The sequence below is a fragment of the Otolemur garnettii genome, unplaced genomic scaffold (genome assembly GCF_000181295.1).
Source record: "Otolemur garnettii isolate 467f Iridium unplaced genomic scaffold, OtoGar3 scaffold00011, whole genome shotgun sequence".
Lineage (NCBI taxonomy): Eukaryota > Metazoa > Chordata > Mammalia > Primates > Galagidae > Otolemur > Otolemur garnettii.
Window position 1 is genome coordinate 18,718,082 of NW_003852406.1, and position 25,185 is coordinate 18,743,266.

Below are 25,185 nucleotides of genomic sequence, written 5' to 3' on the forward strand. Positions count from 1 at the left end.
CCACCAGGATTCTGAAAACCTAGCTGAGGAAATACATTTGATACAGAATTTACTTGAGCAAGAGCAAGACCCCATCTCTACTAAAAAGAGAAAAACTAGGTGGACATGGCAGTGAGAACCTGTAGTTCCAGCTACTTGAGAGGCTGAGGCAAGAGGATGGCTTGAGCCCAGGTTGCTGTGAGCTATGATATGCCACGACACTCAACCCAGGGCAAAAGAGCGAGACTGTTTCCAAAACAACAACAAAAACAAACAGAATTTGCCTCCTTGTAAATCTTCCCCTGGGAATGCTAACTTTTTAATCCTTAGTACAGTAAGCAGGGGGAGGGGGTGTCGCATCTATAGGTCAGGTCACCATTGAATCAAAATAGTAAAAAATCATCTAAAGAAGATACATTTTGCTGTCCCACTAAGAAATTGTTTCAAATGTTTAGATGATGCAAGTTTAGAACACACGTAAGCCAGCCCAGGGAAACAAGGGTTTTTCTTTGAAACTGGAATTTTTTAAACTTAAAATCCTTTTCTTGTACTTGACTATTGGAAGCCATTGTCTAAGGCACCATGATGCTGTTTACTGATGCCAGGCAGGATATGCACGTATCTAATTATATCATATGGGCCACAAAACCCCGACTAGCAAAAACTACATACTGTATTTGTACACTATTCAATTATAAAAATAAGCTCACACCCGACTGTCACACTCAGCGATTCGCTGTTTGTTTCCTGCTTTCCACATTAATATTCCTGTGCCATTTGTTCATTTGTTTTATCTGGCTGATAGGTAGCTGACAAATGGAAGCGTGCACTGAAAGTCTAAGAAAGATATATGGGAGCAAAACTTAAAATTGAGAAAGTTCTTGTTGCTAAGTTATGTGTTTTTCTAAATATCAGTTAGGAAGGATTGTCATTACTGTGATTTGCTAGTAACGCCTGGGTCTGGCTTGTGGCAGGGGAGGACCGAAATTGAGAATCTCTGGGGCTAAAGTAAATCTGTGATAACAAATGCAGTCATGTATATGAAGCCTAGTAAAAGGGTAACCGGTTCTGGAAATACCAGTTTATTCAGAGACATTATTATACTGGGCTTGGATCGCTGTTGTCACATAGGACTGTGCAGTCATGTATTCATTTGTAAAACATTTATTGAGCACCTGCTGAGGATACAAAGATGAACCACCCCATCTGCTGTCTTGAATGCTCTGTCCCACTCTCCTTTGGGCCCTTTGTCCAGCTAACTCCCATTCATTCTTCAGGTCTCAGGGGTCATCTACTCCAGGAAGCCTTCCAACTCCTCCCCTCTTCTTTCATGACTTATTTCACTGAAATGGTGTTTAGGTGTTTTTGTTTTAGTTTTTTTGAGACAGAGTCTCACTATGCCCCCCTTGGTAGAGTGCTGTGACCTCACAGCTCACAGCAAGCTCAAACTCTTGGGCTTAAGCAATTCTCTTGCCTCAACCTCCCAAGTAGCTGGGATTACAGGCACCTGCCACAACACCTGGCTATTTTTGTTATTATTGTTGTTGTTGCAGTTGTTTAGCTGGCCTGGGCCAGGTTCAAATCCGCCACCCTCGGTGTATGAGGCTGGCACTGTAACCACTGTGCTACAGGTGCCAAGCCAGGTATTATGTTTTGATTGTTTTTTCCAAGTAGAATAGCTGTTTTTAAAAATTATAGTAAAATGTCCATACATAAAATTTAACAGTTTAACCATTTTTATGTGTACAATTCAGTGGCATTAAATGCATTTGCATATTTTTTTTTTTTTTGGAGACAGAGTCTCACTATATCGCCTTCAGTAGAGTGCTGTGGTGTCACAGCTCACAGCAACCTGGGCTTAAGCGATTCTCTTGCCTCAGCCTCCCGAGTAGCTGGGACTACAGGTGCCTGGCTATTTTTTGTTGTTGTTGCAGTTTGTCCAGGGCCAGGTTGAACCCACCATCCTCAATATATGGGGCCAGTGCCCTACCCACTGAGCCACAGGCACTGCCCAGCATTTGTACTTTTGTGTAACCGTCACCAACATCTATCTCCAGAACTTTATCTGCCCCATTAAAACTTTTATACCCCAGCTCAGCGCCTGTAGTTCAGTGAGTAGGGCTCCAGCCACATACACCAAGGCTGGTGGATTCGAGCTGGGCCCAGGCCTGCTAAACAACAATAACAGCTACAAAACAAAGTTTGCCAGGTGTTGCGGCAGGCACCTGCAGTCCCAGCTACTCAGGAGGCTGAGGCAAGAGAATCATTTAAGCCCAAGAGTCTGAGGTTCCTGTGAGCTGTGACACTATGGCACTCTACTGTGAGGGCAACATAGACTCTGTCTCAAAAAAAAAAAACAAAAAAACTTTTGTGCTAACACTAACTCCCCTTCCATCTGCTCGCCCATCTCTGTGAATTTGACTATTCTAGCTGTTTCATATAACCGTACTCACATAGTATTGGTCACGTTTTATCCATGTTATGACATGTATCAGAATTTCCTTCCCTTTTTAAGGCTGAATATTATATACCATGTTTTGTTTATCTGTTTATCCATCATTAGATTGCTTCCACATTTTGGCTGTGCACTGTGAATAATGCTGCTGTGAACACAGGTGTACAAATATTGGTTTGAGTCCTTGCTTTCAATTCTTTGGATGTGTACCCAGAAGGGGGATTGCTGAATCATACGGTAGTTCTGGGTTTTTCGCCGCAGGTGTAGGGCATTACAGCTACTCCAGGGGCACTATTCAGATGCAGTGGGATGTCTAGTTTATAACACCCACCCCCTAAGCCCCCATGTTCGGTATTCTCTACAATAAATAGAAAAACTTAAAAAAAAACAACAACAACAAGAAGAAGCTGAATGAAGGCTCTTTGGCATTTGTAAACAGCTGCAATGAGCTCAAGTTCACTTTTAGGGGTGTATGAAATGTGATGGTAGGTAAAGGGAGCAAAAAGGTCTATGGAGATAAGATCAGGAAAAATAGGGAATAGTTTTTCAGCATGTTCTCTGAAATAATAAATTATAGATGTTTATGATATCTCTTCAAAAATCTTTTTTATTACTTAACAAATAAGTGCTCATTTAAAAAACTTCACCTCCACTCTGAGCAAGAGCTAGACCGTGTCCCTACTAAACAGAAAATTAGCTGGGCTTTGTGGCCAGCGCCTATAGTCCCAGCTACTTGGTAGGCTGAGACAAGAGGATGACTTGAGCCCAGGAGTTTGAGGTTGCTATGAGCTATGATGCCACAGCACTCTACCCAGGGTGATAGAGGACTCCATCTCAAAAATAGATAAATAATAAAAAATTGTACATTAAAAAAATAAAATAAAAAACTTCACACAGAACAGCACCTGTGGCTCAGTGAGTAGGGCACTGGCCCCATATACCAAGGGTGGCGGGTTCAAACCTGGCCCCAGCCAAACTGCAACAAAAAATAGCCTGGCGTTGTGGTGGGCACCTGTAGTCCCAGCTACTAGGGAGGCTGAGTCAAGAGAATCACCTAAGCCCAAGAGCTGGAGGTTGCTGTGAGTTGTGACGCCATGGCATGCTACTGAGGACAACAAAGAGAGACTCTGTCTTTAAAAAAAAAAAAAAAAAAAACTTCATGCATTACAGAAATATGCAAAGCACAAAATGAGTCTGTGCCCTGAAAAACCGATCACTGTTAACAGTGCAGTGTAGACTTGTCTAAAAGGCATTTATAATGAGTTTTAAATCTGTCTTTGTGAAGGTGGTAAAATTACCAATTTAATATGTTCTAGGCATCTTGCAGGCAGGGAGGCCACTTTTGTTTGCACAAATGAAATTCTGGTAAGGAAAGCTGCTATTCACAGAAATGAAACAGCATTTCTTTGTTTATTAAGACATTTTATAAGTTGCTATTACTTGATTCTTTTTAAGATGTCTCAAAATTAGAATTACTAAGAAAATAAAATCAATGTTTCTTGTTTTCTGGTTTTGGTTGTTTGCTTTGTTTTGTTTTTTGAGACAGAGTCTCATTGTGTTGCCCAGACTGGAGTGCCCAGGCCTCATCACAGCTCAGTATAAACTCAAGTAATCCTCTTGCCTCAGTCCCCCAAGTAGCTAGGACTGCAGGTACACATCACTATGCCCAGCTAAGTTTTTCTATGTATTGTAGAGACAGGGGCTTCCTTAAGCTAATTTTTTTTTTTTTAAATAAAACAGAGTCTTACTCTATTGCCAGGACTAGAGGGCCATGGCCTCAGCCTAGCTCACAGCAACCTCAAACTCCTGGGCTCAAGCAATTTTTCTACCTCTGCCTTTTGAGTAGCTGGTACCACAGGCACAAGGCATGCCCAGTTGATTTTTCTCTTTTTAGTAGAGATAGGCTCTCTGTCTTGCTCAGGCTGGTCTCAAACTCCTAACCTCAACTGATCCTCCTGCCTCAGCCTCCCAAATTGATAGGATTACAAGAAGGAGCCACCCTACACAGTGGGTGTATCTTATTTTCTAATAAAGTATAAGACCACACAGATAATGGTGAGTATTCCTGTATTTAGACAGGATAAGTTGAGGAGTTCTACCTTTGCTTTAGTAACAGACTTATTTTTTAAAACCCACAGAGGCAGACTGGAGGTGGGGATGGAAGGATACAAATTTTACTATATTAAAACATACATTTGTGGCCAGGCTCCATGGCTCACACCTGTAATCCTAACACTCTGGGAGGCCATGGCAGGTGAACTGCTTGAGCTCAGGAGTTCAAGACCAGCCTGAGCAAGAGCAAGACCCCATCGCTACAAAAAATAGAAAAGTTTTTTCAGGCATTGTGGGGCGCCTATGGTCCCAGCTACTCGGGAGGCTGACACAAGAGAATCACTTGAGCCCAGGAGTTTGAGGTTGCTGTGAGGTATGACTCCACAGCACTGTAAGGAGGGCGACAAAGTGAGACTCTATCTCAAAAAACAAAAAACATACATTAAATGCCGATTAGCTACCTTGAATATATATTAAATTAACATCTAGTTTAATATGAATCTGCTTTTAAATAAATAACTGACTCCTTTTAAAATAACTGAATGTTTCTGTAATTCCCATATTACCTATACTATTAAAAGGCACCTGGGCAGTGCCTGTGGCCCAGTGGGTAGGGTGCCAGTCCCATATATTGAGGGTGGCATTACAGAAATATGCAAAGCGCAAACCTGGCCCCAGCCAAACTGCAACAAAAAATAGCTGGGCATTGTGGTGGGCTCCTATAGTCCCAGCTACTCGGAGGCTGAGGCAAGAGAATCGCCTAAGTCCAAGAGCTGGAGGTTGCTGTGAGCTGTGACAGCACAGCACTCTACTGAGGGCAACAAAGTGAGACTGTCTCTAAATAAAAAAGAAAGAAAGAAAGAAAAGCACCTTCTAGCTGGGCATGGTGGCTCACACCTATAATCCTAGCATTCTGGGAGGGCAGGTCTGGCACGTTATTTGAGGTCAGGAGTTCAAGACCAGCCTGAGCAAGAGTATGACCCTGTCTCTACTAAAAATAGAAAAACTAGGCTGGGTGCCTGTGGCTCAAGTGGCTAAGGCACCAGCCACATACACCTAAGGTGGTGGGTTCTAATCCAGCCCGGGCCCGCCAAAACAACAACGACGGCTGCAACCAAAAAATAGCCGGGCGCTGTGGCATGCGCCTGTGGTTCCAGCTACTTGGGAGTCTGAGACAGGAGACTCGCCTGAGCCCAGGAGTTGGAGGTTGCGTGAGCTGTGATGCCATGGCACTCTACCCAGGGGGTTAGCTTGAGGCTCTGTCTCAAAAATAAATAAATAAATAAATAAAATAAAATAGAAAAACTAGCTGGGTGTGTGGCAGGTGCCTGTAGTCCCAACTATTTGGGAGGCTGAGGCAAAAGGATCTCTTCAGCCCAGGAGTTTGCGGTCACCATGAGCTATGATGCCAAAGCACTCTACCCAGGGTGATGGAGTGGGACTCTGTCTTAAAAAACAAAAAGAAAAGCACCTTCTGAGAAACTGGTCTGTATGAGAGTTGATACTTGGTATGCGACATCAGCTGGCATTGTTGGAAGGATCTCTTCCTGATGGGAAAAACCTTAAAGCTTTCTGTTAGTTGTCCGACTGATGAGGCTGGTTCTCTAAGTCATGGTGTCTGCACAAACAACATTCACAGATAAATCCCCAAACTTATTTACCTTACATGTCCTCTTCTAGGGCTGCCAGCAGAAAGCAAAAAGTAAAATCAATGTTAATGCTGTTTATAGAACAAAGTGAGGTACAAAAATAAAGTGCTAAGCTCTCTGCTTGCCTCTGTGCACTCAGGCTTTGAAGAGGGGGCAAGGTAGGACAAGGCAGCATAATTACATAATAAAATGGCATAACAAAAAGGGGAAAGAGGGGAAGGAGTTTAACTGATCTGCAAACTAGTTAATGAGGCCCTGCCCCAGCACATTTCAGCAAAACTGAGAAACAGGAGCAGCCCAACAGTACTGAGTGCACAAGGCCCCCATAAGCACGTTCCTCAAGTTTTAAAGCATCAAATCTTTTGCTCTAAAATGTCATCCTTTTTTGATGCTTAGCAAGAGATGACAGTAGATGAATACCTGTGCTGTTAGCTTTATTTTTCTCCTCTGTGTCACAGGCAGTATAACAAATTGCGAAACCTCCTAAAGGATGCGCGTCACGACTGCATTCTCTTCGCTAATGAATTCCAGCAGCACTGCTACCTGCCGCGGGAGCGGGGTGAGTCCGTGGAAAAGTGGCAGACCAGGTATGGCACCAAATCCCTGCAGTGATCACACAGTCACCTCCTTGCACTCCCTCCTCTCAGGCCATTAGGGAGTATATCTAAAAGGTATGCTAGAATAAACTAACGATTATTCTGGAACCACAATTAACACTGAAATGCTTAACACATGTCTATATTTTAGATACATCATTTGAGTGCATAACTGGTATGTTTTTGAAATTATAATTAAGGAGACATAGGTATGCAGTTACTTTACCACAGACCCTACTGGGCAGCAGGATCATTCCCGTGACCTAGAAGTCATAACTTTAATACTTGAGTATGTGAGTGGGGGATGGATCCTGCCTGTGAACTAATTAGATCATCTGCTCAGTTTTTCTAGTATAGGTTGTTCTGCTATCCTAAACTGAAACTAATAGTTTAATTCTGAAAAGACTGGGCGGCGCCTGTGGCTCAGTGACTAGGGCGCCGGCCCCATATACCGAGGGTGCAGGTTCAAACCCGGCCCCGGCCAAACTGCCAAAAAATAGCCGGGCATTGTGGCAGGAGCCTGTAGTCCCAGCTACTCAGGAGGCTGAGGCAAGAGAATTGCCTAAGCCCAGGAGTTGGAGGTTGCTGTGAGCTGTGATGCCATAGCACTCTACCAAGGGCGATAAAATGAGATTCTGTCTCTTAAAAGAAAAGAAAAACAGGGAGGCGCCTGTGGCTTAAAGGAGTAGGGCACTGGCCCCATACACTAGAGCTGGTGGGTTTAAACCCAGCCCCAGCCAAAAACTGCAAAAAAAAAAAAAAAAAACAAATTCTGAAAAGGCTGCTTTAGGAAATGAATATCCTAGTTTAAGTCCACCTGAAAGCAGAGCCTGAAGCAAGCACTTGAGTATAGGGTCTGCTTGTTTGTTTGTTTGTTCGTTTGTTTGTTTGGGGACAGGGTCTCACTCTGTTGCCCTGGGTAGAGTTCTGTGGTGTCAAAGCTCACAGCAACCTCAAAACTCTTGGGCTCAGGCAGTCCTCTTGCCACAGTTTCCCGAGTAGCTGGGACTACAGGCACCTGCTCCAATGCCCGGCTAGTTCTTCTATTTTTAGTAGAGATAGGGTCTTGCTCTTGCTCAGGCTGGTCTTGAACTCCTGACCTCAAGCAATTTGCCTGTCTTGGCCTCCCAGAGTGTATAGGGTGTGTATGTGGCAAGTGATTCCCACAAGCAGGAGTAAGGAAGTGGAGACAGTGAGATGGAGAAGGAGAGAGAGAAGGACAGGGTGTGTTACTGCTATAGAGAACAAAGCATGGTCCTGCTGAGGAGCCTCCGAGGAGCCATGCAGAGTGTGCCTCAGAAGTCACCTTGACAGGCACAGGCTAGGACTTTTCGTGAGTTGCCCCCTTTACTTGAGAGTCTTTCCTCAGGGTGTTAACTCCATGCAGTGGCCCTTTGAGGTGGTGTGGAACTGACCCCCCACTGCTGCTAACGTCAGGGGTGGGTGTCAGGCACAGCTGCCCCAGTAACCTCTGCTGCACCCTTCTGTATAGGACAGAAGAGAGCTGAAGCTTTGAAATGTCTTAATAGTATAAAATATTTAAGTCATCTTTTCCTTATAATCATTTATCTGTCATAACCATTAAATATTTCAATTCTCCAGTGCAAAATAAGCCCTAATGCATACTGAGTCCTTAGTTATAGTTCCTGAGTTCCCATGGGGCTCAGTACCAAAAGGTGAAAAGTGGATATGAGTACCTCAAGTAATCATACTAACTACACAGCCATGTACACAGTAGCTACACAGTAAATGATAGCTAAACTTTTTTAAATGTAGAACTAAAGAGACCTTACATAGCATCTTATTTTTCAGGGAAAAGGAAACAGATGCCTACAGAAATGGGCTGTCTAAGGGTGTGCACTTCATTAGAAACATGGTCCATTCTTGAACATGGTTCATCAGAGATCTGGTCTCTCTAGCCCAGTTCAAGTTCCTTCCAAAAGGACTTCAAGGCATTTCACATGGTTCCATATCACACCCTATTACATTATGATCTTCAGCCACCTGCAGCCACTCTAACTGTACCCACTTACAATTTTTCTCTAAGCCAAAGACTTGTTTCTTTGTCTGTTAAGCCTCACATAGCATACCTTGTCATCCTGGGTGATGCTATGTGGCTCAGCCCTCTGATTAAAAGGTGTTAAAAGATGAGCCTCATGTTTCTAGTCTTATCAAGAAATGAGGGTGGCACCTGTGGCTCAAGGCGTAGGGTGCCGGCCCCATATGCCAGAGGTGGTGGGTTCAAACCCAGCCCTGGCCAAAAAAAAAGAAAAAGAAAAAGAAATGAAAGTGATACTTAGTGTGGTGGCCCAGGCTTATAATCCTAGCACCCTGGGAGGCCAAGGCAGGTGGATTCCTTGAACACAGGACTTCAAGACCAGCCTAAGCAAGAGCGAGACCCCTGTCTCTACTAAAAATAGAAAAAAAAAAAAAAACTTAGCAGGGGGTGGCTCCTGTGGCTCAAAAGGGTAGGGACCTGGCCCCATATGCCGGAGGTGGTAGGTTCAAACCCAGCCTCAGCCAAAAACTGCAAAAAAAAAAAAAAAACCCCAAAAACCAAAACTTAGCTGAGCATTGTGGCAGGTGCCTATAGTCCAGCTACTTGAGAAGCTGTAGCAAGAGGATCACTTAAGCCCAAGAGTTTAAGGTTGCTGTAAGCTATGATGCCAAGGTACTCTACCGAGGACGACAGAGTGAGACTCTGTCTCAAGAAAAAAAAGAAAAACAAAAGAAATGAAAGTTGTGGCTGTAGTGGTGGGATGCCTTAGAGTAGAAGAGCCACTGAGCCCAGCCTACTGAGTGCTTTCTGATTTATCTTGTGTACCCCAGGACCCACCCCAGAGCTTCTTTATAATGGATAGTCTGGGAAGTATTTGTGGGATGAATGAACAGTTATCTTTGCAGACCACAGGATAGCGAATGAAAAGCCAAGTGTGAAATTCTGAACAATAGCTGGCGTTTGTCCACCTCGGGAGGGCTCACACCCTTTGCTTTTCCAGGAGCATATACAGTGCAGCTGTTTGGTACTATCACCACTGCCAGGACGGGATGCCGATCGTTATGGTGACAGAGGATGAAGAGGCAATTCAGCAGTATGGAAGTGAAACAGAAGGAGTGTTTGTGATTTCCTTCAAGGTATTTCCAGCTGCTGTGTATGTAAGTGTGTGAGTGTGTGTATGAGTTCATTTCCTAAGTAGTCTAGTGCCATAGGCTCTAGATCCCTTTGGTAACACAGAAAAGAGACAATAAGGAAGGAAGGAGCATGTTAAGATGTTCAGATGCTCCATGTCTTCATTATTCCTCAACGAATTCACCTTGGCTTTTGCAAATTCACACAAACTCCTATAACTGTAAGGCCCATAGCATCCAAGACCAGCCCAGTAAACCCCTGGGGACATTAATGTTTCTAGTTAGAACAGTAATAGTAATGATGACGATGATAATAGATTGAATAAAATTGCCAGCATTCTTTTGTTCTTGACAGACAAAGTAGCAGTTTTACATGGTTCCACCTAATAATAATAGCCTACATGTATCTGTGCCAGGCACTGTTCCAAATGTATTATTTCAGGGGCTCACACCTGTAATCCCAGTACTCTGGGAGGCCAAGGCCAGAGGGCCACTTGACCTCAGGATTTGAGACCAGCCTAAGCAAAAGAGAGACCCTGTCTCTACTGTAAATAGAAAAACTATCTGGGCATGGTGGCTGGTCCCTATAGTCCCAGCTACTCAGAAAGGTAAGGCAGGAGGATCACTTGAACCCAGCAGTTTGAAGTTGCAGTAAGCTAAGCTGATGCCACAGCACTCTAGCCTGGGCAGCAGAATGAGACTCTATTAATTCTTGCAACAGCCCTGTGAGGTTATTATTACTATCCCATCCATTGGTGAGGAAACTGTAGCACAGAAAGGCTAAGCAACTTTCCCAAAGTCACACAGTAGAAAATGGAAGAGCTGGGATTAAAATCCAAGCAGTCAGACTCTGTAGCTCTTAGCCACCTTGCTGTACTACCTCTCAAATTATTTTTTTGAACACACATGCAAAACACAAACCATTTTAAAGGCCAGTCTTGTTTTTCAGCCGTTCTTCACTCTTAGCGGTTGTGAATGTTCATGGGGGTTAATAGGGATAAATGAGAGGGCTGAGATGTGATACGATAATATTTATGTGCCGGCTGCCCGATCTGCTCGCTACAGATTGCAGACAGGAGTAGCATTATCAGTGACAGTTTCTTTGACTGTCTTAGCAACACAGTTCTTCTCGTCTCTTAGGTACCTTTTGTGAGAACAGAATGACTGATAATCTCTCCGTAGATTACTGATCTCGTCTATCTGCCCGGTTGCTCAATCAGGTTCCACTGGTTGATACCATTTCTTAATGCAGAAACCAGAATGAGGCCCTCCGCTATCCCTGTCAGTTTACAGAAAGTCTAGTTGGATTTTATAAGGGTTCCCAGGTGCATGTATTGCTCAAGATTTGCCAATAGAATTTTCTTGGCCCTGCTATAAAAAAGTGTTCTGGCATGCCAGAGAATTCCAGGGGCACTGGATATTAATGGCAGTGTCACTCGCTTTTTCTGTTGCAATATATCATGTCTTGTTCCTGCAGAGGACAGTTGCCTAAAATTATATTTTTCTACTTTCTGTGAAATTACTTTTCTTTGTAGTCCAGTGGTATAGCGCGGTATTATTTTGTATAGCATTTCTCAAGAAAACTGTGTGACCGAGGGCTTCACAGAGGCAACTGACAGAAGAGAAGAAGAGATAATGGTGATGTTCAGATGTGAGGGAAGCCCCGCATTTTCTAGATGGAGAAGAGCCAAGGCAAAACCCCTCCTGGAGAGGTGGTTCATAATGACAGACGTCTGGTGTTGATGAGTGATCATAGAATTGGGGGACTCATATTAGCACAGGGGTAATTTCTGGAAGGAGCAGGGAAAGAAAGGAAGCAATTTAAACAAGACCCTGAAATTAGAGGGAGAAATGTGGGAGCTGACAATAAGGATAACTTATTTTTCTTTTCACTTTGAGAAAAGAGAATGTGCTAGCCTCTACTTCAGACTTAGAGTTAATGTAAGTGACTTTTAAAGCTGATTCTGTACTTCCTTCCTCAAAACTATTTTTCTTTCTTTTTTTTTTTTTTTTTTTAAATAGAGGCTCACTATGTCCCTCTGGGTAGAGTGCTGTGATGTCGCAGCTCACAGCTACCTCAAATTCTTGGGCTTATGCGATCCTCTTGCCTCAGCCTCCCAAGTAGCTGGGACTACAGGCACCGCCACAATGCCCGGCTGTTTTTTGGTTGTAGTTGTCATTGTTGTTTGGCAGGCCCAGGCTGGACTTGAACGTGTCAGCTCCAGTATATGTGGCTGGCACCCCAGCCACTGAGCTACAGGCGCCGAGTCCACACAAGAGCTTTTCCTCCCGCCATTTGTCTGCAGCAATGGGACCTATGTGAAGAGAGGCTTCCCGGGTGTGTGCATGGGTGTATGGGCATGCTTGTGTGGAGAGATTTGAAAGCGCAAAGTGATCTAGAAGGCGGCAGTGTTCCATGATGGGATGACCTCCCAGGGATTCATTTGGCAAGGCTTCAGGGATTAATGAGCTAGCAGAAAATGAACTGGTAGGGCAGCGCCTGTGGCTCAGTGAGTAGGGCGCCAGCCCCATATACCGAAGGTTGCAGGTTCAAGCCTAGCCCTGGCCAAACTGCAACAAAAAATAGCTGGTGTTATGGTGGACACCTGTAGTCCCAGCTACTTGGGAAGCTGAGACAAGAGAATCACCTAAGCCCAGGAGCTAGAGGTTTCTGTGAGCTGTGACACCATGGCACTCTATCGAGGGCAACAAAATGAGACTCTGTCTCTAAAAAAAGAAAAAAGAGAGAGAAAATGAACTGTGGATTGAGGCCTGGGCAAGCAGTGCTCAGTAACATGGCCTCAGTGCTGCAGGCCAGCAGTTCCTGGGTGGGATGTTTTATAGTGGCGCCTTCATGAAGAATCATCATCTCCTGACCACGTTTCTCTGTGTCTTTGTTAAATGCAGGATTACCTGGACAACTTTTGGCCTGATTTAAAGGCCGCCCATGAGCTTTGTGAATCTATCCTTCAGTCTCGACGGGAGAGAGAGAATGAGAGCCAGGAGAGTCATGGGAAGGAGTACCCAGAGCATCTTCCCCTGGAGGTGTTAGAAGCTGGGATTAAATCTGGCCGCTATATCCAGGTGAGGGTGGTAATGAAGAATCCATGTTAGGACCAGCCAGTATGTCCTCTTCTTCTTCTTTTTTTTTTTTTTTTTTCTGTTTTTTGAGCCAGAGTCTCACTGTGTCACCCTTGGTAGAGTGCCATAGTGTTGCAGCTCACAGCAGCCTCAAACTGTTGGGCTTAAGCGATTCTCTTGTCTCAGCCTCTTGAGTACCTGGGACTACTGGTACCCACCATAAGGCCTGGCTAGTTTTTCTATTTTTAGTAGAGAGAAGGTTTCTGTCTTGCTCAGGCTGGTCTCAAACTCATGAACTCAACCAATCTACCCACCTCAGCCTCCCAGAGTGCTGGGATTGCAGGTGTGAGCCCCTGTGCCTGGCCTGTTTTCTTCTTTCCTTGCTTCCTGTCACGGGCCTCTGATTTTACAGGCTACAGCAAGATGGGTGTGAGTGGGTCAGGCCTGGAGTCGTTCTTCCTGTAGACGTGGGCCCTCCAGTTGGAAGCTGCTCTGAGATGATGTTCTTAATCATGTCACATATTGAGCATCACACAGTCTGGAAGTGGCCTTGTAAATGCCTCCTGTAACCAGGAAAAAAGCATGTTTTTGATTCAAGTTCTTGAGGTTTGGCAACTTTGTAAAATTGGTGAAATTCAGCAGCTTCACTCCTTTGCCATCTTTCTGCCCATTTCAAGGACCTCTTTGTGATCCCCCAGGACCTAGAACCTGATGCTGTCAATAACCTGGGAAGGAATCGGATACAGTGTTTAGATTTCCACAGTTTTATATACCCTCATTTGTGTGCATATGTGCATATAACTCTATAGTTTTATCACATGCATAGATTTGTGTATCCACCACCACAATCACAACACAGAACTGTTCCATCATGGATTTTACATTTCTAATAAACTCAGAAGATTTGTGTGTCAGCCAGAGTTTGAGAACGCTACACCAAAGTGTCTCCCTGAAGTGTGGGTATTTCAAATGAGCGTGTCTAGAGAGGCTAATGTTTCCAACTTGGTAGTAAAGTTTATGGCATTCCTGGGAGGATATTTTGAGATATAAGAGTTTTCAAAGACTGCTCATCACTTAGTTATGATAGATCCTGGTACTTTCAGCATTTGCAATAGGTAGGAGTAATTCAAACATGATGGCATTTCCTCTAGAGGAAAGAAACCTTAATGATTAATAATGTACCCAAAGACAGGGATCGCAACCTTATAAGAATATTATGGGGATGTTTTCATATAGTTTTAAAAACTAGAGGTAAACTAGGCAGAAAAGAAGATTTTTCACGTTGATTTTTAATTATGATTTTAGGGAATTCTGAACGTCAACAAACACAGAGCACAAATAGAAGCTTTTGTTCGACTTCAAGGAGCCAGCAGTAAAGATTCAGGTTCAGTATAAACCTTACCTAAATTTTTTTGAAACAGAGTCTTACTCTGTCACCCTGGGAAGCTCACAGCAACCTCAAACTCTTGGGCTTGAGCAATTCTCTTGCCTCAGCCTCCCCAGTAGCTGGGACTACAGGCACCCGCCACAATGCCCAGCTATTTTTTTTGTTGCAGTTTGGCCAGGTCCAGGCTCGAACCCACCACCCTTGGTATATGGGACTGGCACCCTACTCACTGAGCCATAGGGACTGCCCCCTTTTGGTTATTTATTTATTTATTTATTTTGAGACAGAATCTCACTATGTTGCCCTCGGTAGAGTTCTATGGCGTCACAGCTCACAGCAACCTCTAACTCTTGAGCTTAAACGATTCTCTTGCCTTAGCCTCCCAAGTAGCTGGGACTACAGGCACCCGCCACAACGCCCAGCTATTTTTTGTTGCAGTTGTCATTGTTGTTTGGCTGGCCTGGATCAGGTTTGAACCCGCCACCTCCGATGTATGTGGCCGGCGCCTTAGCCGCTGAGTTACAGGTGCCGAGCCAATACTTCAGATATATTATGTGTGGAATGCCTCACAGGTGTGGCAGCCCCTTGGCTTCATTGGGGTTTTTTGTGCTGCCCTAAACACAGATTTAGTCAGTGACATCCTAATCCATGGGATGAAGGCTCGAAACCGCTCAATTCATGGAGATGTGGTGGTCGTGGAACTGCTCCCTAAAAACGAATGGAGAGGAAGAACCATAGCCCTGTGTGAGAACGACAGCGATGACAAGGCCTTGGGGGAGTCTCCGAGTGAGCCCATGCCCACAGGTGAGCCAGCTGGAAAGTCACTCCCGATCCATTTCTCTTATGGAATTGTATATATATATTTTTTCTCTTTAGCAACCCAGAAATACTGCTTTTATTTTAGTTACTTAAACTGACAAAAATTATATGTACTTATCATGTATTATAGTATAACATGGTGTTTTGATATAATGTATACATTGTGGAATGGCTAACTCCAGCTAATTAACATGCATTACCTCACACATGTATCTTTTGTGGTAAAACCACTTGAAATCTACTGTTAGCAATTTTCAAGAATACAAAACATTGTTATTAACTACAGTCACCATATTGTGCAATAATAGTTGTTGGGTGTTTGAGACAGAGTCTCACACTGTGCCCTGGTAGAGTCACCTGGTGTCATAGCTCACAGCAACCTCAAACTCTTGGGCTCAGCTTTCCAAGTAGCTTGGAGTACATTCACCTGCCACAACCCCCGGCTATTTTTAGAGACAGGGTCTCATGCTTACTTAGGCTAGTCTCAAACTCCTAAGCTCAAATAATCCACCTGCCTTGGCCTCACGGAGTGCTAGGATTACAGGTGTGAGCCACTGTGCCTGGTCAATAGCAGTCGTTAATATAAGATATGTGACATATAGTCCCTTTCCATACATTATCAGCTTCCCCCCTCAGGGTTGATTTTAATCTCATCAGCACCCAAATTTTCTGTGATAGAGAGCTCCCCTCTTAAAACAGAAGCGCTCTCCGAGTCCCACAGTCCCTCTAGCTTCTCCCTGCTTCAGTTTATCAGGAAATGCGGTGACACAATTAACATGGCATTCTCTCTGCTGGTTCTCATGTGAGCCATTCAGATGGTCCCTCTCCCCACTCCTCAAAAACTGCTCTCGCCAAGGTCACCAGTGACCTCCTAGCCAAAGCGCTGGTCAGTCCTTGCCATCTGGAACCCGCCAGCAGCATTGGCTGGCGGACCACTACCCTCCCTGGGCATCTGGAAGCTCTCCTGCCCCACTGGTTGCTCCCGCTCCCCTCCTTTGCTGCTTCCTCCCCGTCTTATCTGGATCTCCTGTTCTCTGCACTGTCTCCCTAGGACATCTCCTTCAGTCCTTTGATTTTGTTTCTCCAGCCCAGACCCCTTCCAGGTTTGTCTGCTCATCCATCTTCCCCTGGATGTCTAATGGACATCTCAGACTCAACATGCCTGGTAACTCCTGATTCCTACCCCCAACTGGCTTTTATCCAAGTGTTCACCCATCTCAGTAGAGAGTAAATTCATTCTTATGGTTGGTCAACCCAAAATACCTGGGGATTATCCTTGACTTTTCCCCCCACACATCTGCAAATCCTGGAAGCTCTGACTTTCACGTACTGCCTGAACTCAGCAGCTTCTCATATCTCCTGCTTCGGTGCACTGGGAGCCTCAGTGGGGTTATCACAACAGCCTCCCCACTGGTCTCCCTGTTCCCATCCTGGCCCCCCTTCTGTCTTCACCTGGAGGAGCAATGATCCTTTAAGAAGTGTCACGTCTCTGCTCAAAACTCTGCAGTGGCTGCTTCCCGTTTCCCTCAGGATAAAATCCAAAGGGTGTGATTATGGTGCACTACCAGCTGGGGCCGCCTTCTGCGTTTTCCTCTTCACCCCTCTGCTCCAGCTGCATTGACTGACTTAGTCTTTCTACCACTGGGACTAAGCCTTCCCCAGACATCCTCATATCCGTTTTCCTTACTTCATTCAAGTCTCTCGCTGCTCAAATGTCACTTTATTTAAAATAGCTGCCACTTCTAACCCTTTGTCAGTCTTAGTCACCTTATCCTACATTGTATCCTTCTTAGCAATTACCGCTACTTCAGATATATTTGTTTTTTCTTCTGTTTTCCACTCTGACAGATACTCAAATGTATTTTATGTAAACTCTGAAATCAGAGATTTTGTCTGTTTTGAGACTGCTATATTATTCCCTGTACTTAGAACAGAGCTTTGTGCCTGGTAGGTGCTCAATAATTTTTTTTTTTTTTGAGACATAATCTCATCCTGTTCCCCTGGGTTGAGTGCTGTAGCATCATGGCTTATAGCAACCTCAAACTTTTGGGCTCAAGAGTTCCACTTGCCTCAAGCTGTTGAGTAGCTGGGACTGCAGGTACCCACCACAACACCTGGCTAGTTTTTTCATTTTTAGTAGAGGTGGGATCTCGCCCTTGCTCAGGCTGGCCTCCAACTCCTGAGCTCAAGTGATCCTCCAACCTGAGCTCCCAGAGTGCTAGGATTACAGACATGAGCTACTGTGCCCAGCCAGGACAAATGGATTCTAAATGTCACATCAGGCCCCACAGAGGAAAGGGCATGCTGATGATGTCATAAAAAAAAATTATCCATCTTTGCTGGGTACAGTGGCATATACTTATAGTCTCAGCTACTGAGGAGGATTGCCTGAGGCCTGGAGTTCAAGGCTGTAGTGCACCATAATCACACCCGTAAATAGCCACTGTATTTCTAGTCTGAGCAACACAACAAGACCTCATTTTTTAAAAACAAAACAGCAACAAAAACAATAATTTTCTTTTTTTTGGAGATAGGGTCTTGCTCTGTCACCCAGGTGGAGTACAGTTGTGAAATCTAGCTCACTGTGGCCTTAAACTCCTGGGCTCAAGCTATCCTCATACCTCAGCCTCCTGCATAGATAGGACTACAGTAAGTGTACAACACTGTGCTTGGCTAATTTTTAGATTTTTCATAGGGACAGGGGCTTGGCTATGTTGCTCAAGCTGGTATCCAACTCATGGCATCAAGTCATCCTCCCACTTTGGCCTCCTAAAGAGCTGGGATTGCACCTGTGAGCCACTGCACCCTGCCAACAACAATAACAATTTCTTTTTTTAAAGTATCCATCTTAAAAAATGTATCTGGGGCGGTGCCTGTGGCTCAAAGCAGTAGGGTGCCGGCCCCATATGCTGAAGGTGGTGGGTTCAAACCCAGCCCCAGCCAAAAAACTGCAAAAAAAAAAAAAAGTATTTGTCTTTAAAATAAAATGTTAAGAAGGAAATCTATTAATTTTTTTGAGACAGAGTCTCACTTTATCACCATCTGTAGAGTGCTGTGCTGTCATAGCTCACAACAACTTAAGACTCTTGGGCTCAAGCCATTCTCTTGCCTTAACCTCCCAAGTAGGTGGGACTACAGGCACCAGCCACAACGCCCAGCTATTTTTAGAGACGGGGTCCCGCTCTTGGCTGGTCTGGAACCTGTGAGCTTAGGCAATCCACCCACCTTGGCCTCCCAGAATGCTAGGGTGATAGGCATGAGCCACCGCACCCAGCCAAGAGGACAAATCTTTAAACATATCTTGATTTGCATGGATATACTTGGAAAAAAAAATGAGGCATTGCATTTCTTGCCCTTTTCCTTACGGCTGAGCCAGTCATCATCCAGATAAGTGACATCTAACCATTTAATACTTTGTTTGCTTTCTCAAAGGTCGTGTGGTAGGCATCCTTCAGAAAAACTGGCGGGATTATGTGGTGACATTTCCATCCAAAGAAGAAGTCCAATCTCAGGGCAAAAATGCTCAGAAAATCCTGGTTACACCTTGGGACTACAGAATTCCTAAAATTCGAATTAGCACTCAGCAAGCAGAAGCCCTTCAGGTAGCTGGGATTGTACCTCCAACTGTTCTCATTCTGTCTTGGTTAGCTTTTGAGCAGTACCAGGAAGCATTGTTAATTCCTTTGCATAAGAGGAAATAAATTATTGATGGCTTCTGGCATTCTGAAATACTGTTTTTAAAAAATTCTAAATATATAGGAACCATCCATTAAGTAGTCTATGGTTAATAAATGAAGGCCAGAGAGAAATTGTCCTAGAAAGAGCTGTGTAGGACAACCAGAGAGAGCATACGTTATCCAGCTGTCCAACACAGAAACTTTCAATAGATACACTTTGCCAACACTAACAAGCTTTCTTCCAGCAAGTGATATAGAAATACGATCACTCTGCCCTGTAGGGATGATGTAGTGCTACTTCACAGAATTGATTATCCATAAAAGAATATAGCGCTGGAGAGAAGACATAAACAGGAAAGTTAGAAATTAACCTTTACTTGTGGCAAAGAGTGTAGCCATTGCTCAATTTAATTCACCAATGTTTCTCTTTTTTTCATTAAAAAAAAATTTTTTTTTTAAAAACAGACTCTCACTGGCCCCAGCTAGAGTGCCATGGTGTCAGCTTAGCTCACGGCAACCTCAAACTCCTGGGTTCAAGAGATCTTCCTACCTTAGCCTCCTGAGTGGCTGGAACCTAAGGCACCCACCTCAACGCCCAGCTTACTTTTCTATTTTTAGTAGAGATGGAGTCTTGCTCTTGCATAGGCTGGTCTCCCAACTCCTGAGCTCAGGTGATCCACCTGCCTCAGCCTCCCAGAATGCTAGGAATACAGGAGTGTGCCGCCATGCCTGGCCTAACCTGATGTTTTACAGTTTGTAAATGAGACACTTCACAGGGATGTCCCCAGCCAGGAATCTAGTCATTTTGTCCCTTTTACATCTTAAAGCCTATTCCAGGCTCGCCAGACTCGTCTTGACTGTTACACTTTATATTTTCGTGGTTTGCTGTAATTTGGGGGCACTGAGAGTTCAGTTTACCCTGATACCTTCTTCTCCACCAAATTGCATCAAATTATTTACCAAATTAGTAAATAACTCTCACAAGCAAAAAATTGAGACTTTGGTTTTAAAACTTAATTTGGACTGTGCATAATTGAGTTTTTCCCTGTGTTACAAGTGTTAACTAGAATGTATTACAATTGGCAGACTAGAATTTCCAGCCCACTTATTTAATGTAGAGAAGTAATGCCTTCCTTCAAAGCATCGGGCCAAGCATCTACCTACCATCTGGCAGTTTAGTAATAGGAAGAATGAAAAACAAAAATACCCAGCACATAGCACTATTGCAAATTGGCCACTCTCTTTGGAACTTGTGCTGTTTCTCTCTTGTTTGATGCTTGTAATTGACCCACTTAACTTCTGGTGCTTGGCCGTGGTTTTGTTTTTTCCCTTCATGCAGGACTTCCGGGTGGTTGTGCGCATCGATTCTTGGGAGTCAACATCCCTGTATCCAAATGGACATTTTGTGCGTGTTTTAGGAAGAATTGGAGATCTGGAAGGGGAAATTGCAACCATCTTGGTGGAAAACAGTATTTCCGTTGTCCCTTTCTCAGAAGCTCAGGTGAGATCCTGGAGGCCTTTGGTCTAGTGACAGTCCTTTGCTTTTTGCTTTTATCGTTGCTTGTTTCATTATTAAGAAAGAAAAAACTTTTTACTGTGTGACAACCCACTATCTAAAGCCATAGATAATGGAAAAATCTTACTTCTCGTCATTTTGTGTTTGGACCAGACTAAATTCAGCTTCAAGTGTAGCCTTCATTTCCTACAGCCTCACAGCTCTCAAATTTTTCAAGCTGTGCTTAAAAATGATATGTCAGTGTCTGGTAGTCAGTGTACATCCATCCCCAGCAACTACAGGGATGCTGAGTCACGGACTCAGCTGAGCTCTCCTCCCTGTCAGAATCATTCAACCACAGGCTGCAGAAAAATACAGGGAGCAAATTTCTGGGGTCCATACATCTCTGACCCATGGGTCAAAAATTATGCTCCTTACGAAGCAGTTTTTGTAACCTTCACAGAAAACACAGATTCCATAAACATAACATCAGCTATTTCTATCACTTTATGATCGTTTAAAATCCTCGTAAATCTTGTTTATTATTCTGCATAGCTATATTCGTAGTGTACACATACTATTTTCTGTCCTGCTTCTTTCACTTGAAATTATTTGTGAAATATATTGACATAGCCTGCTTATTTTTAATAGTTATGGTAAATTACCATGTATTGATGTGCCCTAGTTTGCTTAAGCATTTCTCAATTGTTGGGTATTTTGCTGTTTAATTTTTCAGTATTATAAAAATATGTTACTGCAGACATTTTTATAAACCCTGCTTTTTAATTTCTTTTTGATCATTCCTTTAGAATGTAATCCTTAAAGTGAGATTACCAAGTCAAAGGGCATAAAAATTTTAAATAGCTTTTGTTACATATTGGCGGATTTTTCTCCCCCCAAATCAGACCAGTTTACATTGCCATCAGGAGTGTCTGGTGTTCTTGTTTTCATTATAATTTTTGACAGAATAGGGTCTATAATAGTAAAATATTTTAGAATGTTTTGCATTATTAAATTTTTTATGTTTAACATTAGTTTCTGGAAATTATTTGTTGACTTATTTGGTAGCTCTTAGTGGAAATGTTAAAATAAAAAAAGAGTGGGCCAAACTTCATAGGACTAGAATGCCCTCTTCCCTTTCAGCCCTCTTAACTGCAAATTGATGGCTTCAGGAGGCAATAGTGGAGAGGAAGTGCCCTAGATTGTTCCTATTTAAATTGTCTTTAAGGTGTAAGCTTGTAATATTTGGAATGTGTTGATTTTTTTTTTCAGGGCTTGACTTGCATGCTCAAGTACATTTAAACACACAAATTGTTTGCAAATGGGCTGCATGTTGTACTGTTAAGCCACCCATTTATTTTCCCTCAGAGCCCCTATAAGTAAGGAGGCTGATAGAAGTTGCAGGACATTCAAGGTCCTCGGGGTGGGGGACAGCGTCTTTTCTATTGACTCCTGACTCTCCAGAGCACAGTGCAGCATCTGAGACATCAGAGGTACCTAATAAATAACCTCTCTTCACTTCTTCTGATTGATAATTGATGCAGAGGGCAACTGGAATGAATGAATTTCTAGGCAGTCACACTGAGACTGTTAGAGAGTAGATTCTTTACAGAAATTTGTGGTGCGTGAATTGCTGAGTATCTGGCCTCTCATATAGATGTGTGAGATGCCGGTGAACACACCAGAAAATCCTTGGAAGGTGAGCCCTGAAGAGGAACAAGAACGCAAAGATTTGAGGCATACCCATCTTGTGTTCAGCATTGACCCCAAAGGTTGTGAAGATGTGGATGACACACTCTCCGTCAGAACCTTGAAGAATGGCAACCTGGAGCTTGGGGTCCACATTGCAGATGTGACACACTTTGTGGCACTAAATTCTTATATTGACATTGAAGCTAGAACAAGGTAATGCTACTTAAAGCCAGCCCTTTGGTTATGTGTATGTGACTGTATATTTTATCTGTGCTAGTTTTGGATGTTCAAAACAAAGATTTCATGTTCCAGAAAAAAAAAAGAAAATTTGAGAGCCATTCCCCTTTTTCCTTTAGAAAAATAATACCTCAATGAACTTACCTTTCCTTTTTAACATATCCTTTTCACACATTGTTTCCTACTAAATTGAAATGGGTTAAATTTTCATGTAGCAATGTGCTATTTTATATAATACTGGATCATTACCCTTCAATTTTTCTTATACAACTCAGATTCATGTCACTTTTTCTTCTTTATCTCAGTGGAAGAACATTCAGCCCAAAGCAGTATCACTTAGAATAGTAGGACCATGGGAATAGTTTTATTACCCAGTCTGCTGCACTTTATGAAACAGCGGCAGCCTTGGGGAATTTGTACTGAGATGTTGGCCATTTACCTCCCCGCAGCCCACGCAGTCAGCAGTTCTGCTTTGTGCTGCTGAAGGTCACGTTGCCCCCCTGTATGTCATTCACAGGGCCACCACTTACTATTTAGCAGACCGTCGCTATGACATGCTGCCCTCCATCCTCAGCGCTGATTTGTGCTCCCTCCTGGGAGGCGTCGACAGGTGAGTTGATAATCTTTGTCTTCACAGTTTGTCCTGGCATACGCCCCTGCTACTGGCCTCTTTCTTCTTCCTGGTACGCTCCTACCACCGTACCCCGTGCCCTACTCTGCATCTCCCCTCCATCCTCCACCCCAGCACTCTTTTGAGGCCGTTTTATTTCTCTAGCCTTCCCTTCCTCTCCTCTGTTCTCCCTGACAGCTGTGAGGCTGCTTCTCCCTCTCTTGCTGCCTCTTTAAGGTCAGCCAAAGTCTGAGAGCAAAGGCATGCAGCTTTGTGCAGGTGCATTCCCTGGTGACGCGATGTTGCACCACGATCATGCACTTGGGGAGATTATTGCTTATTTGTTGTAGTTAAAGTTTATGTTTATCTTGACTAGGTAATAAGATCATGTAGTCCAAATTCATAGGTTCCAAAAAATATTTAAGTATTGGCTCCTTCCCATCACTTTCCCTTCGTTACCAATATCTCGTGTAATTTTTAAGTACACATACACACAAATATAGATATATGGTCTTTATATATATATATACACACACACACACATACACAAATATACATATGTACATGTGTGTTTATATATGTATATATATATGTATATACACTGTTCAACACTTTTTTTCCAAACTTAATATATCTTGGAAATCAGTTCATATTAATAACAGTTGCTTATCTATGGAAACTTGGATAGTTTCCAGTCTTTTGTTATTACAAACAAAAGTGTAGGCTTGGTGCCGGTGGCTCAATGGCTAAGATGCCAGCCATATACACCTAAGGTGGTGGGTTCGAATCCAACCCTGGTCCACCAAACAACAACGACGGCTGCAACCAAAAAATAGGCAGGCATTGTGGCGGGCGCCTGTGATCCCAGCTACTTGGGAGGCTGAGGCAGGAGACATGCTTGAGCCCAGGAGTTGGAGGTTGCAGTGAGCTGTGATGCCACGGTACTCTACCCAGGGCGACAGCTTGAGGCTCTGTCTCAAAAAAAAAGAAAAAGAAAAAACAAACAAAAGTGTACTGAATTGCTTGGAACTCAAAACCAGTTCATATTTTTATTTTTATTTATTTTTTATTTATTTATTTACTTTTTGTAGAGACAGTCTCACTTTATCACCCTTGGTAGAGTGCTGTGGTGTCACAGCTCACAGCAACCTCCGACTCCTGGGCTTAGGGGATTCTCTTGCCTCAGCCTCCTGAGTAGCTGAGACCACAGGCAACTGCCACAATGCCCGGCTATTTTTTGTTGCAGCTTGGCTGGGCCAGGTTCCAACCCGCCACCCTTGGTATATGAGAATGGCACCCTACCCACTGAACCACACGCACTGCCCCAGTTCATATTTTTAAAAGTCCAATATATCTGAAGGAGAAATTCTTTGAAGTGAAATTTCAAGGGTATGTGCTGTGGCAGGGTGGAGTGGCTCACACCTGTAATCCTGACACTTGGGAAGATCACTTGAAGTCAGGATTTTGAGACCAGTGTGGGCAACATAGCAAGACCACATTTGTAAAAAAAAAATTTTTTTTTTAATTAGTCAGATGTAGTGCTGTGCTCCTAAAGTCCTAGCTACTTGGGAATGTGAGGCATGAGGATCACATGAGCTGAGGAGTTTAAGGTTGCCGTGAGTTGTCATGACACCACTATCCTCATGCCCAGGCAACAGATCAAGACCCTGTCCCCAAAGAAAATTAAAAAGAAGGAGAGGGCATGTGCATTTTTGTTTAGATCATTATAATCATATCTCCCAACTTATAGGTTGTGTTAGTTACGTTCCCACCATCAATGTATGAGGATTGTTTCTTCACAGCTTTGCCAACACAGTATTTTGTATTTTTTCTTTTCTTTTTTTTTTTTTTTAGAAACAGAGTCTCACTTTGTCGCCCTCAGTAGAGTGCTGTGGCGTCACAGCTCACAGCAACCTCCAGCTCTTGGGCTTAGGCTATTCTCTTGCCTCAGCCTCCCAAGAACCTGGGACTACAGGCACCTACTACAACGCCTGGCTATTTTTTTGTTGCAGTTTGGCCAGGGCTGGGTTTGAACCCACCACCCTCAGTATATGGGGCCAGCACCCTACTCACTGAGCCACAGGCACCACCCTGTTGTATTTTTTTTATCTTTGCCAATTTGATAGATGAAAAATGGTGTTTAAGAGTATTTTTAATACAGCTTGGCGCCTGTGGCTCAAGTGGCTAAGGCGCCAGCCACATACACCTGAGGTGGCGGGTTTGAATCCAGCCCAGGCCCGCCAAAACAACAATGACAGCTGCAACAAAAAAATAGCTGGGCGCTGTGGCAGGCGCCTGTGGTCCCAGCTACTTGGGAGGCTGAGGCA

General features: G+C 43.7%; 1 protein-coding gene across 1 annotated transcript in view; it reads left to right on the plus strand.

Moving 5' to 3' along the window:
- Positions 1-25,185, plus strand: part of DIS3L (DIS3 like exosome 3'-5' exoribonuclease) — a 40,296-nt gene that overhangs the window by 7,058 nt on the left and 8,053 nt on the right. The window contains exons 3-11 of the mRNA XM_003784444.3: positions 6,594-6,722; positions 9,731-9,866; positions 12,768-12,944; positions 14,247-14,325; positions 14,953-15,132; positions 18,580-18,749; positions 20,164-20,325; positions 21,977-22,224; positions 22,766-22,858. Of these exons, the coding sequence (XP_003784492.1) occupies positions 6,594-6,722; positions 9,731-9,866; positions 12,768-12,944; positions 14,247-14,325; positions 14,953-15,132; positions 18,580-18,749; positions 20,164-20,325; positions 21,977-22,224; positions 22,766-22,858 (1,374 nt within the window). The remainder of the gene's footprint in view (positions 1-6,593; positions 6,723-9,730; positions 9,867-12,767; positions 12,945-14,246; positions 14,326-14,952; positions 15,133-18,579; positions 18,750-20,163; positions 20,326-21,976; positions 22,225-22,765; positions 22,859-25,185) is intronic.